Source organism: Anomaloglossus baeobatrachus, chromosome 2, assembly GCF_048569485.1.
Source record: "Anomaloglossus baeobatrachus isolate aAnoBae1 chromosome 2, aAnoBae1.hap1, whole genome shotgun sequence".
Lineage (NCBI taxonomy): Eukaryota > Metazoa > Chordata > Amphibia > Anura > Aromobatidae > Anomaloglossus > Anomaloglossus baeobatrachus.
In genome coordinates, this window is record NC_134354.1 from 259,961,180 (window position 1) to 259,974,593 (window position 13,414).

The following is a 13,414-nucleotide window of genomic DNA, read 5'->3' on the forward strand; positions in this document are numbered from 1 at the left end:
TGTGGAGAGATCTCAAAATGTTAGTTTGGAGAAGGCACCCTTCAAATCTCAGGGACCTGGAGCAGTTTGCCAAAGAAGAATGGTCTGAAATTCCAGCAGAGTATTGTAAGAAACTCATTGATGGTTACCGGAAGTGGTTGTTCGCAGTTATTTTGGCTAAAGGTTGTTTAACCAAGTATTAGGCTAAAGGGGGCTTTACACGGTAGCGATATCGCTAGCAATTTCTAGCGATATCGAGCGTGTAAGTACCCGCCCCCGTCGCGCATGTGATTGTTTGTGATCGCTGCCGTAGCGAACAATATCGCTACGGCAGCGTCACACGTACTTACCTGGTCGTCGTCGTCACTGTGACTGCTGAACAATCCCTCCTTCAAGGGGGAGGGACGTTCGGCATCACAGCGACGTCACCGCTACGTCACTAAGCGGCCGGCCAATCAAAGCGGAGGGGCGGAGATGAGCAGGACGTAACATCCCGCCCACCTCCTTCCTTCCGCATTGGGGCCGGCAGCAGGTAAGGAGACGTTCCTCGCTCCTGCGGTGTCACACATAGCGATGTGTGCTGCCGCATGAGTGATGAACAACATGGATAAACAACCCTTACCGATTTTTGAGTTTGGGACGACCTCTCCATGGTGAACGATTTTCACCATTTTTGAGGTCGCTTAAGGTCGCTGGTCAGTGTCACACGCTGTGATATCGTTAATGACGCCGGATGTGCGTCACTAACAACGTGACCCCGACGATAAAACATTAACGATATCGTAGCGTGTAAAGCCCCCTTAAGGGTGCCAATACTTTTGTCTGGCCCATTTTTGGAGTCTTGTGTGAAATGATCAATGATTTGATTTTTGTTTCATTCTCTTTTGTGTTTTTTTAAATGAAGATAATAATACCAAAGAATTTGTGATTGCAATCATTTTCAGGAAGAAACTGAGTATTCTCTGACAGAATTGCAGGGGTGCCAATACTTTTGGCCAGCACTGTAAGTAAAACCTAGAGGTTGCTTCTTTATTCCAGAAACGTTAACCTACAATTGTTTGATTACTTGTTTTACATACCAAAATATTACATATAGTATAGAGGTGTCAAAGGATGGCTAAGATGGCAACCATGGGGGCACTTCAAAAGGCCCCACTTTGCCCCACCAACCCAATGATTAAAAATGGCATTTAAATGATCAAACAGTAGTGATCTGGGCTAGTGGTTGCTACTGTTAAAGGGAATCTGTCAGCAGGTTTTTCCTACATACCATTGGAGACCAGAACAATGTAAGCAAAGAGAGCCTAAATCCAACGATGTATCACTTAGATTACTGGGTGCAGCCGTTCTGACACAATTACAATTTTTTAGATTTAGCCATATGGCAGAGCGGAGAGAGCGGTCCCTGCCCACACCAGGCTCTCTATAGAGATTGACAGTGAGTTGCCAATCACAGCAGGAGCAGATCAGACAGCTGTGCACTTTGTAGTCTAAGCAATGATAAAGGTCCTACAGCTAAAACAAACAGCAAATAAACACAGATCTTACCTTGACAAGACAGGCATACCCGAATTCTACCCTGTTTCAACGAAAATAAGACACTGTCTTACATTTTTTTTTTGCCCTGAAAAAAGCACTATGTCTTATTTTAGGGGGTGTCTTATTCTCGAGGAGACATGGTTGGGGGTAAGTTTACCCCCCACAAAAAGCAGACCCCCCATCCCAGGATCGTTATACTTACCAGCCCAGGGTGTCTGTATGGCTCCCAGATCCTTCTGTGATCTCCCATCAGATCACACACACAAACACACACTTCTCCCTGTGATCTCACTGCAGCTGTGCTCCCCTGCGTCTGGCTGACATCAGATCTCACACACACATCAGATCTCACACACACATCAGATCACACACACACACAGACATAAGATCTCACACACAAACACACATCCACCCCACTTCTTCCCACCCACCCCACGATCCCAGCAGCTGTGCTGCACGCCGTGCTCCTCTGCCTCCTGCCGACACTCACAGATCTCATCACATACACTTACACACAGTCACACATCAGACAGCATACACGCACACATCTGATCGCATAAACTCACACACACACCCCACTTCTCCCTGTGCCCACCGATGGGCGGTCCCAGCAGCTGTGCTGCACGCCGTGCTCCTCTGCCGACACTCACACATCCGATCGCATACACACGCACACATCCGATCGCATACACTCACACACACACACACTGACGATATCGCACATACGCGCTCACACACTCACAACACCCAGAGATACCACATGGTTCCGGCCATGTGATCCTCCGGCAGGTCATGGAAGGTCACTGCACAGGGGACAGTATCGCCGCCGAGAAGCAAGCGATATCGTCGGATGTTGTGAGTGTGTGGATGCGATCTGATGTGTGTGTGAGGTATGTGTGAGAGTGAGTGAGTGTGATCTGATGTGTGTGTGTCTGTTCTTATGTGTGTGCGTGTATGTGTGTTCCTCCGCTGCAGGACCTTGATGCACTCACCTGCTCCCGGTCGGGGTCTGGTAAGTATGATTGGGGGTCTTCTTTCTTCTGTCTTCTCTCTTCTGGGGATGTCCGCTGCCTATAATGAAGTGTCCTGCAGTGTCTTTAACTCTTTCACCGGTGCATGACACTTCATTATTGACCGCAGCTATGTCTTATTTTCAGGGGATGTCTTATATTAAAGCATCCCTGAAAACTCCTGCTACGTCTTATTTTCGGGGGACGTCTTATTTTCGGGGAAACACGGTATGTTTTAACCGTTGCAGCATGCTATCTTCATATGCCCCCTTCACACATCCATGATTCTGGTACGTATGACGTCCATTTTCATATGTACCGGATACACGGACATACGCAGACCCATTAAAAGCAATGGGTCTGCGCACACATCCCTGTATTCTCATGGACATGTATACGTGTGGAGCACACACATGTCCATGTGCTGCACATGGCGACATGTCCATTTTTCTTCGGCAGCATGGGTGTCACACAGACCACACACTGATGTGATCCATGTGACATTAGTGTGACACATACCGGAGAAGACACATCTCTTTTTATTAAAATGATTTTCGATAGTCACTTGTCTCCAACCATGCTGTTTATCGTGCTGGTGTCACTTGCTTCCGGGTCCGCTCATTATGCTCATGCATATTGACTGCACCGTGGACCCAGAAGCAGTAGCGCTGGGGACAGGCGAGTATAGAATTCCTGCTGTCCATGTGCGATCACAGATAGCACATGAAGAGCACACTGACAGCACACGCTGAACACACACACAACATACACACACCCACACCACGTACCATGAAAAACATGTATTTTTAACACTGACGTGTGAAGGGGGCCTTACATAACAAAAACCTGCTGACAGATTCCCATTAACCAGCATCTGCTATGTATTGTGTGAACTCCACTACTCAGTCGTTACTTATATACAAGCCAAACGGGTACTGTCATGTCGGGAGGTTGTAAAATCAATGCTAGTTTTGGCTTAAGAAAGATAAATATCTGTCATGGATAACACGTGCTCTACTACACAAGTTGTTTAGATGGTAGCAGAGGCCACAAGCATCCCCTCTTTAACTAATCACTAAAAGTCCTTGAGTGAACATTGCTGGTCTTGAGGAGGGGGTGTGGTGGTGTCCGACACCCCTGATTCATTAAAAGGCACAAGGTGACAAGTGGTGTGCACCTTACCACAACTCTTACTCTAGTTGGAGACAAAACTCTAGCATATAATCTTTGATGAACTAGGTTTCTAGTGTTCCTACCAGAATAATTTGCAACTATCCTGTGTATCACAATTAGGTCAATTATGCTATTTAAGGTGCAAGTGTCTTTTCAAGGCAACATACAAAAAAGAGCCATAAACTCTTGGTCCTAAAATGGCAGTACATTGTAAACTCAGTGTAGGCAGGCATGCAGAATAATATGGCAATATATTTACACGTTTGGTTAGTGTTATCAGTACTGCTGTCAATACAATCTAATAGTGTTTAAAGGTTTACATGGGACGGTCTGCCGCCAAAAACTATTATTTAAGCAAGCTTAAAAATCATTTCACCCGGCGAACACGCAGTTTTTTTTCTCCATTAAGTGACTAGGAGCCTTAGACAGACCGATTATTTGGAAGCAAGCATTCCTAGGAATACTAAGTCCCAAGAAGTAGCAAATGCACACTAAGAATATAAATCAGGATATATTGGATACTAATGTAGTACAGAGCAAAACCAATAACTCCGTAGTGTTCTGTCGGCAATACAATATAGTAAAATACATTAACATCCATAAAAGAAAATAATACAATTCTGTGCAGATCACGTCTGTGTACGTGAAAAGGCAGCACAAGTAATGATAAAATAATCACTGAAAAGTGCAAAAGAACAGGCTTTAAAATCCTTGAAAAGTAACGGCTATGCAGCAATGGTTCGGTTTCTTCCAATCTTAATCATTTTACTTTTTCCAACAAAATGTCATTAAATCCACAGTTGAATACATCTGGACATACGCTGGCGAACTGTAGTGGAGACCTCTTGTAATGAAACTTCACAGATCCCTTAGAACAAAAGCAAGAGTAATTATGTAAATCAATGTAAATTAAATTAAAAGGCACAAAAACAGCGATGCACGATAGACTTCTTTAGTTTGCCATCTTTACCTGAAGCTATTATGCCTCAATCACTATTAACTGCATTTAGAGCAGGCACGTGGATCACAGCCAGTAATAATCTGGAGACGAATTTCTAAATGCTAGTTAGTACTGAAATAACCATCCAAAAATATGCGTGTATGTAATATACCTGTAACTAGAAGGAACAATCGGGAAAAAGTAACTTCCTAAGATTGGTAAGTGTTCTGTGGTATTTGGCATTAAGACATCAATGTAACATAGTAACATACTTACCGCCGCTCTGTCTTCAAAATCATTTATAGGAGCATATGCTCCCGGATGGGGGCAAATGCCGTCCATCGAAAAGTTATGTAAATAGTTAACACATTCTGTTGGGCATTGGGTATAGTCATGATCAGCAAAGTACACCCTATTTAACCCTATTTAAAGATGCATCATATGGCCACAAGGCATGTATGAAGCGAGAGCAGAAACTGAGCCTATACTATACTTGGCAGAGGCAGACTGGGTTACACAGCCAACATATGTCTGTAAGGCTATGTGCGATCGTTGCGTCATGTCCCTTCAGAAATTTCTGCAGGGATTTGACAGCACATGTGCGCTTCAAATCGCTGCAGAAACACTGCATAATGGATGCAGTGTTTCTGCAGAATAAATGCTGATTTCATGCGCTATGGATGCTGCCCCACCATAGACAGAGTGGGAGCAGCATCCAAAGCGCACGGAATAATAGACATGTTGCTTTTTAGAACGCAGCGATTTTGAACAAAATTTTGGCATCCAAATTGCTGCGCTCTCAAATGCAACGTGCGCATGGATTATGCACAATCTTCATAGACTGTGCAGGGGACGCAGGTCGCATGCATTTACACTGCGGTGCAATACGCAGCGTAAATGAATGAAATTCAGCAACGTGCGCACACAGCCTTACAGAAGCAGAGAGACCTAGTTCCAAATGGTGCTGTTAAACAGCATTTTTCACCATATTTTTCATGTTGAATTGTACACACAAAGTAATAATGACTGCATTTTTTTAAAATTTTTTCGCATCTCCGATATTAGCGATCATAGTATATGGCACCTAATGGTGTGCTCAAAGTCCCACTATATCAGTACAAGATACAAGCACATCTCAATGAATTAGAATAGCATGAAAAGGTTAATTTATGTCAGTAATTCAATACAAAAAGCAAAACACATATATTATATAAAGTCATAACAAACAGAGTGATCTATTCCTATATATTGTATAGTCATTACACACAGAGGGATCTATTCCTATATATTATATAGTCATTACACACAGAGGGATCTATTCCAATTATATAGAGTCATTACACACAGAATCATCTATTTCAAGTGTTTATTTCTCTTAAGGTTGATGATAATGTCTTACAGCCAATGAAAACCCAAAAAGTCATTATCTCAGAAAATTAGAATATTATATAAGATCAACTGAAAAAAATGATTTTAAACTCAGAGATGTTGTCGCATACTGTAAAGTATGTACAGTAAATGCACACAATACTTGGTTGGGGCTCCTTTTGTATGAATTACTGCATCACTGTGGTGTGGCAAGGAGGCGATCAGCTTGTGGCACTGCTGAGGTGTTATGGAAGCCAGGTTGCTTTGATAGCAGCCTTCAGCTCGTCTGCATTGTTTAGTCTGGTGTCTCTCATCTTCCTTCACAATACCCCATAGATTCTCTATGGGGTTTGGGTCAGGCGAGTTTTCTGGCCAATCAAGCACAGTGATACTGTGGTTATTAAACCAGGTATTGGTACTTTTGGCAGTGTGGACAACTGACAAGTCCTGCTGGAAAATGACATTTCCATCTCCGAAAAGCTTGTCGGCAGAGGGAAGCATGAAGTACTTTAACATTTCCTGGTAGTCGGCTGCACTGACTTTGGTCTTGATAAAACACAGTGGACCTGCACCAGCAGATGACATGGCTCCCCAAACCATCACTGATTGTGGAAACGTCACACTAGACCTCAGGCAGCTTGGATTGTGGCCTCTCCACTCTTCCTCCAGACTCTGGGACCTTGATTTTTAATTGAAATGCAAAATTTACTTTAATATGAAAACAACACCTTGGACCACTGAGCAACAGTCCAGGTCTTTTTCTCCTTGGCCCAAGTAAGACACTTCTGGTGTTGTCTATTAGTCATGAGTGGCTTGACACAAGGAATGTGACAGTTGTGGCTCATGTCCTGGATACGTCTGTGTGTGGTGGCTCTTGAAGCACTGACTCCAGCAGCAGTCCACTCTAGGTGAATCTCCCCCAAATTTTTGAATGGCCTTTTCTTAACAATCCTATCAAGGCTGTGGTTATCCCAGTTACTTGTGCACCTTTTTCTACCACACTTTTTCCTTCCACTCAACTTTCCAAAAATATGCTTGGATACAGTACTCTGAACAGCCAGCTTCTTTAGCAATTACATTTTGTGGCTTACTCTCTTGTGGAGTGTGTCAAAGACTGCCTTCTGGACGTCTATCAAGTTAGCAGTCTTCCCTATGATTGTGTAGAACCAGACTAGGGGACCATTCTAAACGCTTAGGAAGCCTTTGCGGGTGTTTTGTGGTAAATATTTTCATTCTCTGAGATAATGACTTTTGGGGTTTAATTGGCTGTAAGCCATAATCATCAACATTAACAGAAATAAACACTTGAAATAGATCCCTCTGTTTGTAATGTCTCTACATAATATGTGTTTCAGTTTTGTATTGAATTACTGAAATAAATTACCTTTTTGATGATATTCTAATTTATTGAGATGCACTCTTCTATATTGGATGCTACAAATATATTTAATAGACTACTCCTATATGATCACTAGAAATCCATGGCTTTAATGATATTTCATAGAGCTTATATCACAGCAGAGACAGAGAGATAAATCCTTCACATAATTATGTTCCAAGTGCCAAATCTCACAAGCAGATATTTTCCAATGTTTATAGGAAAACAGTCCTTCAGTTTTTAAAAGATACGGATTCTGAAAGTATTCAGCCAGCACCAGAATGGGCCTTTTAAACATATTAACCCCTTCAGCCCCAGGGAGTTTTCCGTTTTTTGGGGGTGTTTTTGCTCCCCTTTTTCCGAGAGCCGTAACCTTTTTTATTTTTCCATCAATCTTGCTATATGAGGGCTTGTTTTTTGCGGGTTGAGTTGTACTTTTAAAAGAAACCATAAGTTTTACCATATAGTGTACTGGAAAACAGCAAAAAAATTCCAAGTGTGGAAAAACTGCAAAGAAAGTGTGATCGCACAATAGTTGTTGGGATCTCTGATTCACCATGTTCACTATATGGTAAAACGGATGCGTTGTTGTGATGCCTGAGGTTGGTGCGAGTTTGTAGACACCACACATGTATAGGTTTACTTGTACTTAAGGGGTTAAAAAAATTCACATGTTTCCGAAACCCGTAGCGTTTTCATTTTTCGGTATCTATGGCTCAGTGACAGCTTATTTTTTGTGTCTCGAGCTTACGTTTTTAATAATACCATTTTAGCTGAGATGCTATGCTTTGATCGCCTAAAATGTAATTTTGGCGTTTGGAATTTTTTGCCGCTACGCAGTTTACCAATCAGATTGATTTTATATTTTGATAGCATTTCTGAACGCGGCGATACCAAATATGTGTATATTTTTTATTTTTTTAACCCTTTAATTTTCAATAAGGCGAAAGGGGGGTGATTTGAACTTTTAGGTTTTTTTTTTTTTATTTTACTAGTCCCCCTAGGGGACTTTATGGATCAGCAATCCGATCACTCTTCCATATCTCCAGATCACAGCTACAGAGCTTAGAACTGCAGATATGCTACTTTACTCTCATTGCTGGCACTATGCCGCCACTGAGAGAAAGTGAGTCATGTTAGCTACAGGCGTCATCACATGACCCTGTGCTACCATGGCAACCACCGGAAATCACGTGCGTGCATGGGGGCGGCGGTAAGTAAAAGTAATGGCCGCGCGCATATACATCTCGCTGCCAGATTTTGGCAGCGATATGTAAGGGGTTAAAAGTTCCGGGTGGAACGCGATTCCACTCGTAACTTGCAAGCACACATGTCAGCTGTTGAAATCAGTTAATATGTGCGTGGATCGACGCGGCCTGCCCACGGCAGGGGGCGGGGATTAACCTTACACGATCCATGATATATCCGTCATGGGTCGTGAAGGGGTTAAGGAACCCTGTAAATAACTCATTAAATAATGAGGAGAAGCACACCGTGTATATTTGAGCTGCAGCTACATGCAAAAGCATTCTACAATGTTTGTTGCAAAATTAATCCCTTCACTTTTCATTATTAAAAGCAAAGTTGCTTTCCTATTGAAAATCGATTGGATAAATACTTTCCTAGAAAATAAAAAAAATGATATACAGTTGAAATCTGAAGTTTACATACACTCTCTAAAAAGACACATATGCATGCATTTCTCACTATCTGACATGAAATCAGAATAAACCTTTACTGTTTCAGGTCAATTAAGATTACCAAAATTATTTATATTTGCCAATTGCCAGAGTAATCAGAGAGAGAATATTTTAAAGCATTTTTAATACTTTCTGCAAAGTCAAAAGTTTACATACACTAAGAGTACTATGCCTTTAACCCTTTCACGACCAGCCGATTTTGCACTGGTTTTTTTTTTCGCCACCCTTCTTCCAAGAACCGTAACGTTTTTATTCTTCCGTCAATATAGGCATGTGAGGGCTCATTTTTTTGCAGAACGAGTTGTACTTTAAAATGAAATCATGTGTTTTACCATATAACGTACTGGAAAACTGCAAAAAAAATTCCAAATATGGAAAAATAGCAAAAAAAATTATATTGCACAGTTGTTTTTGAGATATTTTATTCCCTTTGTTCACTATATGGTAAAACTGATGTGTTGGTGTGATGCCTCAGGTTGATGTGAGTTTGTAGACACCATACATGTATAGGTTTACTTTTATCTAAAGGGTTAAAAAAAAATCAGAAGTTTGTCCAAAAAAAGAGGGGTATGTTTTGCGCCATATTCCGCGACCCGTAGCGTTCTCATTTTTCGGGATTTATAGCTCAATAACGGCTTATTTTTTGCGCCTTGAGCTGATGTTTTTAACTGTACTATTTTAGTGCAGTTGCTATGTTTTGATAGCCTGTTATTGCATTTTGCGCAAAATTTGTGTCGACAAAAAACATAATTTTAGTGTTTGGAATTTTTTGTTGCTACGCAGTTTATCGATCAGATAATTTGATTTTATATTTTGATAGCTCTGGCATTTCTGAACGTGGCATTAGCAAATGTGTGTATATTTTTATTTTTTTAACCCTTTAGTTTTCAACTTTTAGGTTTTTTTATTTTTCAAAACTTTTTTTATTTTTTTTATTTTACCAGGTCCCCTAGGGGACTATAAGAATTAGCAGTCTGATCGCTCTTCCATATCTGCTGATCACAGCTACACAGCCTAACACACAGTTCTCGGTCAGGTGAGACAGGAAGTGAGTCATGTGAGCTACAGGAGTCATCACATGACCCTGTGCTACCATGACAACCGTTGGAGCCACGTGATCACGTCATGCGACTTCCGGTGTCACGCAGTGAGTAAACATAAATCGAGACTGCTATTATAATGCCGCTGTCACAGTTGCACAGCGGCATTTAAAAGGTTAACAGGTATGAGCAGATTGCGGATCTGCTCGTATCTGGTAGGCACACATGTCAGCTGTACAAATCATCTGACATGTGCGCGGATCCCCTCCGACTGCATGTGGCAGTCGGGGGGGATTAGCACTATGACCGCTAGGACGGAATCTTACGGCCCGCGGTCGTTAAGATGTTGAACAATATGGGACAGCACATATAATGATGTCATGTCTTTGGAAGCTTCTGATGGGTTTATTGGCAACATCGGAGTAAAGTAGAGACACACCTGTGGATGTAATTAATGCACACCTGAAACACACTGCTTCTTTATGTAGCATCATGGGAAAGTCAAAAGAAACCAGCCAAGATTTCAGAAAGAGAATTGTGGACTGGCGCAAGTCTGGATTATCCTTGGGTGCAATTTCAAGATACCTGAAGGTTCCTCATTCATCTGTACACATTCACTCCCTGTTAAAGCAAAAGACCACACAATCGTGAAACGTGCGTTGGAGTCCTATGTTGGGGTAACTTTCCTCTTCACCTCCCGGCCTGCCTGCGTTCTACCTGGCACTTTTTCCTCTCTATTTTGGTATGCAACTGTTTTGTATAGCATAGTGTTCAATTTAAATGATATCAATTGTTCCAATTAAGCATAGGGATATTTTATATTGTTTCTTTATGGCCCATATCTACCAACGTTGTATTATTGCTGTTTTTGGTCCAATAGACATACTTACCCTAAATTGATTCCAATCCATTCTTTTTTGCTATACTGGCCATTTTTTATCTAGCTGCACAGCCATTGAATATGCATCAATTTTTTGATGTATTGTTATAAATATTATCTATCGGTGCCATTTAGAGAATGTATAGTTAGACTAATCTGTACCATCTTCTCTTGATGTATACAATTGTTTTTCCAACAAAAAAAGTCTCTTTTGTACTGATTTTACTACATGCATGGCAGGTCTATTACTTGTTTATTTAACATCTCTTTCCCTCTCTGTGCCTAACTTTCACTTTGGTCCTTTTGGACCTTATTTCACTAATGTACGTATGATATTTATTATCAATAAATAATCTTTGAAGCATTATTACTCTCTCTATTTTTGGTTTGATATGCTTTTTGAGTAGCTCAGCAGCTGGGTTCGATCTTTCTGGCTTCTTTTCTGTATATGGACGTTTTATATGCATATGCAAACAATATGGGAATGTACAGCCATCATACCGCTCAGGAAGGAGATGGGTTCTGTGGACCAGAGATGAACATGCTTTGGTCAGACATGTGCATATGAACTCAAGAACAAAAGCAAAAGACCTTGTGAAGATGCTGGCAGAACCTGGTAAGATTATGTGTCATTATCCACAGTGAAACAAGTACTTTATCAACATGGGCTGAAAGGCCACTCTGCCAGGAAGAAGCCATTACTCCAAAGGAAACATAAAAAAGCCAGATTAATATTTGCAAATGCACACGGGAACAAAGACCTCAATTTTTGAAGACATGTCCCATGGTCTGATGAAACTAAAATTCAACTGTTTGGCCATAATGACCATCGTTACATTTGGAGAAAAAAGGGAATCTTTGAAGCCTAAGAATATCATCCTAACTGTGCAACACAGGGGTGGCAACATCAAGGTGTGATGTTTTTCGCTGTAGGAGGGACTGGTGCACTTCATATCTCAAAATAGATGGCATCATGAGGAAAGAAGATTGTGGCAATACTGAAGCAACATCTCAAGACATCAGCCAGGAACTTAAAGCTTGGGTGGAAATGAGTCTTCAAATGGACAAAGTACCAAAGCATACTGCAAAATTGGTTACAAAGTGGCTTAAGGATAACAAAGTCAATGTTTTGGAGTGGCCATTACAAAGTCCTGATCTCAATCCTATTGAAAATGTATGGGCAAAGCTGAAAAGGCAGGTGCGAGCAAGACGACCAACAAACATGGCGCAGTTACACCAGTTCTGTCAGGAGGAATAGGCCCAATTTCCTACCAACTATTGTGAGAAGCTTGTGGAAGGATATCCAAAACGTTTGATCCAAGTCATACAGTTTAAGGGCAATAGTACCAAATAGTAGTGAAATGTATGTAAAGTTTTGACTTTGCAGAAAGTAATAAAAATTCCTTAAAATATACTCTATCTATCATTATTCTGGCATTTGGAAAATATAAATAATTTTGGTTCCTAATTGATCTAAAACGGGAAAGGTTGATTCTGATTTCATGTCAGATAGTGAGAAAAACATACATATGTGTCTTTTTAGATAGTGTATGTAGTAAACCTCTGGTTTCAACTGTATTAATATATGGGGAAAATTTTTAATCACTTTGCCATTAACCAAGATACAAGCTCTAAAGTCATCTTTTCAGTTAAAGGGGTGGTTCACCCATTTTTTTATTGTCTCTCTCAGTGTAACTTACCATTTAATTTGTCTTCTTAATTGCCTTCTATTTCCAGTTCTGGCACTGACCGGCGCTATCCTCCTTGCTCAGTGCCAGTCACATGACCCCCGGGTGCTGTGGCCTCTTGTATCCGCTGATGTCACATCAACTTTCGGGCTCTGAAAGTTGACTTTACATCAGCAGCTACAGCTGCCTCTAATCCTTAGCGACTGGGCTGTGGGCGGTGATCACCGCACGTCACAGTCCAACATGAAAATAAGCAGCTGTGTGCGGGGCCGGCAGCAGGAGCGAGAGGAGAGGAGGAGTCATGTCTGTTGGGAGAGTATGTTATCGCACAGGGGTGGGGGTGGGAGGATGAGCAAAGCGCAGTGTGTGTGTGTGTGTGTGTGCACAAAGGATTATGGGAGTTGTAGGAACTGAACCCAGGAAGTCAGGAGAGAGATTAACCCCATCAGAGCTGGATTCAGCAATGAGGATGTGCTGCTAGAGCACGATAAAAGGTAATATTGCTGAAATAACATAATAGATGTGTGGAGAGGCACATAATAGCAAGTTTTAGAAGAAAAAAAAAATCAGTTTTGGTAACTGGACAACTTCTTTAACTAATTGGAACTATTAGCAGGGACCATTCCTGTTCCACAGACCTAAAATATTAGTTCATAATGAGAAACCTGCACTAAGCTCTGGTGGTGGGGTGTGATCTCTTTACCTTTGAGTGTTGCTGC

At 41.4% G+C, this 13,414-nt stretch overlaps 1 protein-coding gene across 1 annotated transcript in view; it reads right to left on the reverse strand.

Annotated features, from left to right (window-relative positions):
* Positions 1–923: 923 nt before the first annotated feature.
* Positions 924–13,414, reverse strand: part of MYO19 (myosin XIX) — a 175,034-nt gene continuing 162,543 nt past the window's right edge. The window contains exon 24 of the mRNA XM_075335795.1: positions 924–4,569. Coding sequence (XP_075191910.1) covers positions 4,462–4,569 — 108 coding nt within the window. The 3' untranslated portion in view covers positions 924–4,461. The remainder of the gene's footprint in view (positions 4,570–13,414) is intronic.